Raw genomic sequence first — 6000 nt, 5'->3', positions numbered from 1 at the left:
CCCCCTCCTCCGTCTCCAGCTGGCGGCGGGGGCTGCGCTGCCTCCCAGCCCTCGAGGACCTGCTCAGTCAGCCGGGGCCCCCTGCGGACGGCTGCCTCCCTCGCCGCTAGGACCTGCCACTCTGCGCGGAATGGCAGCGGCAGCAGCATCCCCGCCGGCGGTGGCGGCGGCGGCCACGGCCACCGCGGACGCTATTGTTCCCTGGCGTTAGACGCGCTTTCCCCCCTTTTCATCTGAAGCGAACAATAGCGGGGGAGAGCTTGGCTTTCTGTGCTGCTGGGGAAGACGTGCCGAGAGCGAAGAACGATTCCCCGCCGAGCGAGCTGCGGCTCCGGACCCTGGAGCGTCTGCGGGCGGCATGGCGCTGCGAGCGAGGCGCGGGGCGTCCGGGAGCCGGGGCGTCCTGCTGCTGCCGCCGCCGCTGCCGCTGCTCCTGCTGCTGCTGCTGCTGCTGCGCTCGGGCGCCGGCGGGGCTGCGGCGCGGGGCGAGGCGGAGGCACCCACCCTCTATCTGTGGAAGACCGGTGAGTGGCGCCGAGCTCCCCTTCCTCCCCTGCTCGCAGCTGGGGCCCCACTAAGGCTTCTGAAGGGACCCCTGTGCTTCTTGATGGCCCGATTAGGCTGGGATCCTAAGGTAAAAAGTATGATTGCTAGGAGGCGAATTAGGTCATGTCCAGGGCTCTGAGGAAAGAAAAACATAACAAGTAAGAGGCAATGGTGAGTCACTGGAAAGATATTTCTCTTGCAGCTCTGTAGTTAATGAGGACAACGCTGCACTTCCACAGTGAAATGCAGTGTTTTTCACCTCTGGATTCTCATTTTACTGAAAGTTTCTAAAATGTATGTCTAGCAAAGAACAAGCAGTTTAGCCCCGGTCTTTATTCTGTCTTTAGGCAAGCGACATGCTCAGTGCCCTGATATATGTGGATACAGAGTCGAACTTGTTAAGTTTAGCTTTGCGATATGTGGGACATTTGGTAACAAGCCAAGAGAGGGCAGTTCTCACAGGCAAAGGCGACGGGGCTACAGTGAGCCCGCCGGGAAGATTGTAGAAAAATCGATTCTTAATGAGTGAATTGCAGGATTTTTAAAGTGTACCACTGTGAGGATGTTTAAGTTTAAACTTTTCCTTCCTTGGGAATTCTTTTGCTTTGTTTTTCAAACGCCCAACAAAAGCAGCCCCTAACTGTCCCTCGGGCAAAGTGCTTGGAGGTCCTGGCTGGACAGTGACAGGGCAGGAAACAATACCATGTGAGGAATTACCACCCCCTCTTTTGCAGGCTCCTTTTCTCTGTCCACTAAAGGACACTGAGAACTCTTCAGCAGACCTAACTTCATATGTTCATAGGGAAAAAGTGCGGAAAGATTACTTTTATTGCTTAGCGCTAGGGATAATTGCAGAGTTCCTTAGCAATGCCTGAACATTAAGAGAAGGATGTAGTAAGTAGAAAGGGAAAGTATGGGATTGCAAACAAGTATCAGAGACTGGGTCTCTTTCCTTGTTTCAGCCCATCTCTGCCTCCCTGCTGAAGAGACAGATTGCACCTATTTCCTAAATATTTAAAGAAGTTCCATCTATCCAGTAACTTACTTGGAGATTAAACAGAAATTTATTTAAAGCCAAAGTACATAATTTGTCTCAGAATATTGCATGGAACACACACACACGTTCAAAAAAACAAAATCATTCTTCCTAATACTTTAAGTTTAAAGATTGTTTGATTAATGAATGCAGAAAAATCAAATTAATTTATTTCAATTTAAAACAAAGAGTTGAGGATCTTCTCTCATTTAGCCAAAGCCATGGTTTTACTTTTAGAAGGCTCATTCATAATGACAAACATTAATCAAATTATAATTTACCATTAAGTGGTATTATTTATATGCTTGGTAAGAGCTTCTCAGGTAAATGTTGGAAAAAATGGTGCTTTCCTAGTTGAAATTTGTACTGTCAAAGTAATGAGAGCCAAACAGTAATTCAGATCAAAAAGAGCCTAGGCAACATTCACTGTGCAGTATCTGCGGTGCCAATATATGTCAACATAAATGTCAGGGTGGGAACACAAACCAATAAACAGCTTAAAATACTGGAAAGCTCTCAGCAGCAAGGATATGGAGACCTTGATTTGAGTGCCACTTCCAGCTCTTGCTAGCTGGAAGGTTAGCAGTTCACTTAATTTTTGATCCCTACTTTTCTCAACTGTATAGAAGTGTGATGATACCTTCTTCTGACTGTCCATAGTGTTGTGAAAATCAAATGAGTGCATTATAAGAAAGTAATATGCAAACATTAAAGTTATGTGTAAATATAAGTTAGAATGATGAGGATAATAATACCTCTTTTCTGGTGATCCTTGGTTTGATGAAAAAAATTGGTGAATTAAATTGGAGAACAAAATAATATTTCTATGTTTTTTCCAGAGGAAAAGGAGACATGACCATATCTATAAATGAGTTGAGAGTAGTTCTCATAGGAACTAGGGAATTTTTAAAGGAAAGGAATACATTGTAAGTGACAACCTAGAGGTGACAGAATCATAAATGTTTATCACTTGATGAAAATAAAGAGGCAGGAAACCAGTTGGGAGAGAAAAGAGGTGAGACATTCCAGGATGTCTGTTTCAGTTGGGTGAGTTCGGTCTTGGTACAGAAGATTATAGGGAATCACATTAATGGTGAGATAATTGAATTAAAATAGTGTATTGAAAGTTACACTAATGAAGACCTGAGACGGAACTAACTATATGTCACTAGCATGCTATCGAACTTTGGTAAAGTTAATTAATGACTTTGGTTCCTGGTTTCTTATTTTGTAATATTTGGTGATTAGAAAAGATGATATCGAAGGGCTTCTTTAGCACTACAGTGTTCCATATGTATGACACATATGCAAATACATTCACCATGGGTACTCATATATATATATACACATATATACACAAATATAGTCATAAGTGCATATATATACACTGTATATACATATAATGTTTACATATCCATAATATATGTGATTTATGATGCATGACATATAATGTATTATGTATATTATGTGGAAGTTTTATTATGTCAACTCACACCAGAGAGTTATTTAGGACTACAATAGCAGTCCCTGTGATAGAGGCTGAATGGGATATTATCATCCCTGACCTTGAGAAACTCATAATCAAACAATACTGTGAATACACAACAGGTACAACATAGCATACCATACACATGAACAGAATGCTATGAGAACAGAGAGGTTATGTAGCTAATAAAGGAGGTATGGAGGGTTTCAAAGAGGCATTAATATTTGATCTGGGCATTGAAAAATGAGTTGAATTTTTACTGAGGGAGGAATGGAAGGCCATTCTAAGCAGATGGAACTGAGAAAATAAAAATAAATGATATGACAGTGTTTAGGAATCTAGGATCTAGGAATCTTGAAAGTACCAGTAGTACACTGCAGAATGTTTGATAGGAATGAAAAGACCTAATGCCAATGAGGTGAGTTGGGACCAGATTGTAATAAAACTTTCAAACAATGGTAAACATGTAGGAATTCAGCTTATAAGCAGGTGGTGGCCACTGGAAACTTGGAGCAGAAGATTGACATATTGTTTGCCTAGAATGGAGAGAGATGAGTCTAGAGGTTGGGAGGCCAGCAAGATGAGCAACTGAGCGATAAAGGGGAACAGAGTTAGGACCGTAGAAGTTATAGTGAAGAGTGAGTAAAAGAGGGCTTGGGGTAACATTGCTGAAGTGTTAGCTCAGGTGCAGGAGATACAGTGTCTTCCAAGGAAAATAGGAAGTAACGTCATCCAGGTTTCCATCATGCCTGCACCCAATAATTGAGGTAGAGAATATGAGGGAAGGAAGAGCAGATTTCTTAGGGCTGGGAAGAAGAATATCAATTTAATTTAGATATACTGAACTTGAGGAAGTAATGATCTATTTAGATGAATAAATCTAATGAGAAAATTAGTGAATGGGTGATTAGTTTAGGAGAAAGAGTTAAAACTGAAGGTGCAAGTTTGGAATCAATAAACATATGATATTTCAATGCATGGGAGTGGCAGAGATGATTAAAGGAAGGGAAATGTTGAAAAGAGGAGCCTGGGTACTTTACAGAGACTATTGAGATTTAAAGGGCCACAATGGGAAAGAAACTGGTAAAAAAAGGCTGAGAAAGTATGGCCAGTAAAGTTCTAGGATAACAGTAATAGGTACTAATGGAAGAAGGTATTTTAGGAAGGGGATGGTGGCAAGAAGTATAAAGAATTTTAGAAAGGATTGAGAAGAGGTTATGAAATATTTCAGGAAATATCAAATAAGATAAGCAATTGGTAACATAATTGGCAGTGTTTTAGGAAAAGACATTTTAGTTACAGTAGTAGAGGTATAAATGTGATTGACTAATAAATAAGAAAATGGAAAATATATAGTATCAATAAAATTGAGTAACCAAGTGGTATTTAAGTCTATTACACTGTTGTTTTATAATAGGAAAACCTCAGATTTTAAGATATTGAAAAATATTTATTAAAGTGTAAAAGTTAAAATTTTGAACAGTTTGTGTCACAGTCATTTGAAAGGTATGTGTGAATAATTGGAAAGCATATTTCATATACACGGAGATACTGCACCGATATTATTGAAAGATGAATGATTACTGTTACTGAAAAGTGTTAGAGAGCTTTGCACTTTTTATTATTCTAGCATATGAGGTTTTTCCATAATAATTATGGTTAATTATATTCACCTGGCAATTCCAAATTAAGCATGTCAGTGGATTGAGCAAAAAGTGATTGACTTAATGTGAGTCAGACAGAAAATATTGAATGCATCAAACTTTTATTAACTTCTATCATAAATATATTTCAAAAAATTCTTAATGAATTAATTGAATTTATTTTTATAATAATGAAGTTACATTGAAATCCAAGAAGCACATACCTACTGGCCATTATTCAGAATTCAGATGATGAGAATATTATATGTCACTCTTCTCTCCAGTAGTGTACTTCTTACGTTTAACACTTTTGAACTAGATTCATCCAATGCAAGACAATACTATTGATAGTCACTGTGTCCTTTATACAGTTAACTGCATTAAAAATAGTACCTTTGTTCTTCAATTTAAAATAAAAGCAAATGTTATCCTTTTATTTTTATTTCATGCACTTGTACTATTAGTACTTATTAATTTGAATTTAAAATATTCTGCAATTTATGTGGAAAAATTTCTATCTTAATACTACCAATCATTAAGTAACAAAGGAGAGAAGGATGTCATTCCAGGTAGTCATAACATGAGGGTGGCATTATCCTAATACAAGTGTTTTGAACTTCCATTGTGCTTACAACTTGCCCTTAGACAGTGTTTATTAAATGGAGGAGAAGGATGGAGCAGAGTGGACAGAGCACGGGCATTAATGTCATTCCTTCCATGGCAACATGGATCAAAAATATTCCATCAATGTGACCTATCAAGTGATTTCATCTTCCTGAATCTTTTTCTTTCATCTCCACTATGGATTACTAATATGTATTCTATAGGGATTTTCTGAGGATTCAATATAGTAATCTATGCAATGTAGTAGTAAAGGACCCGACTCATAATGGAAGTTCAGTAAGTAATAGTTTTTATTGTTGCTATTATTCTGTTATATAATCCAATAGCTACTTAATTTTATGACCTGGAATAAATCCAGGAATGTGCATTAGCTTCCTCTCAAGCATCTCTCTCTCTTTCTCTCTTTTTTTCTTTTTCAGTAAATGCATTAGAAATTACAAATTGATACAGTTAATCAGAGTGCTAGATACTCCAACAAGATACAAGGGAGACAGTAAAATGTCAAGAACATGGACTTTGAGATCAGACAGACCACAATTTGAATCATACCACTACTTGACCAGTTCAGTTAAACTTTCTGACTTTGTTTTTCACCTTTATACAGAGACAGAAGTTCTGAAGTAGGAGGGCATTTGTGAAGTTTTAGCAGGTAGTAAATACAAAGT

The 6000-nt window shown here is 38.9% G+C and overlaps 1 protein-coding gene across 1 annotated transcript in view; it reads left to right on the top strand.

Moving 5' to 3' along the window:
* Positions 1-358: 358 nt before the first annotated feature.
* Positions 359-6000, top strand: part of THSD7A (thrombospondin type 1 domain containing 7A) — a 411752-nt gene continuing 406110 nt past the window's right edge. The window contains exon 1 of the mRNA XM_063100778.1: positions 359-524. Within this exon, the coding sequence (XP_062956848.1) occupies positions 359-524 (166 nt within the window). The remainder of the gene's footprint in view (positions 525-6000) is intronic.

Source organism: Cynocephalus volans, chromosome 6, assembly GCF_027409185.1.
Source record: "Cynocephalus volans isolate mCynVol1 chromosome 6, mCynVol1.pri, whole genome shotgun sequence".
NCBI classification, from domain to species: domain Eukaryota; kingdom Metazoa; phylum Chordata; class Mammalia; order Dermoptera; family Cynocephalidae; genus Cynocephalus; species Cynocephalus volans.
This window is presented reverse-complemented; position numbering and strand designations above follow the sequence as displayed.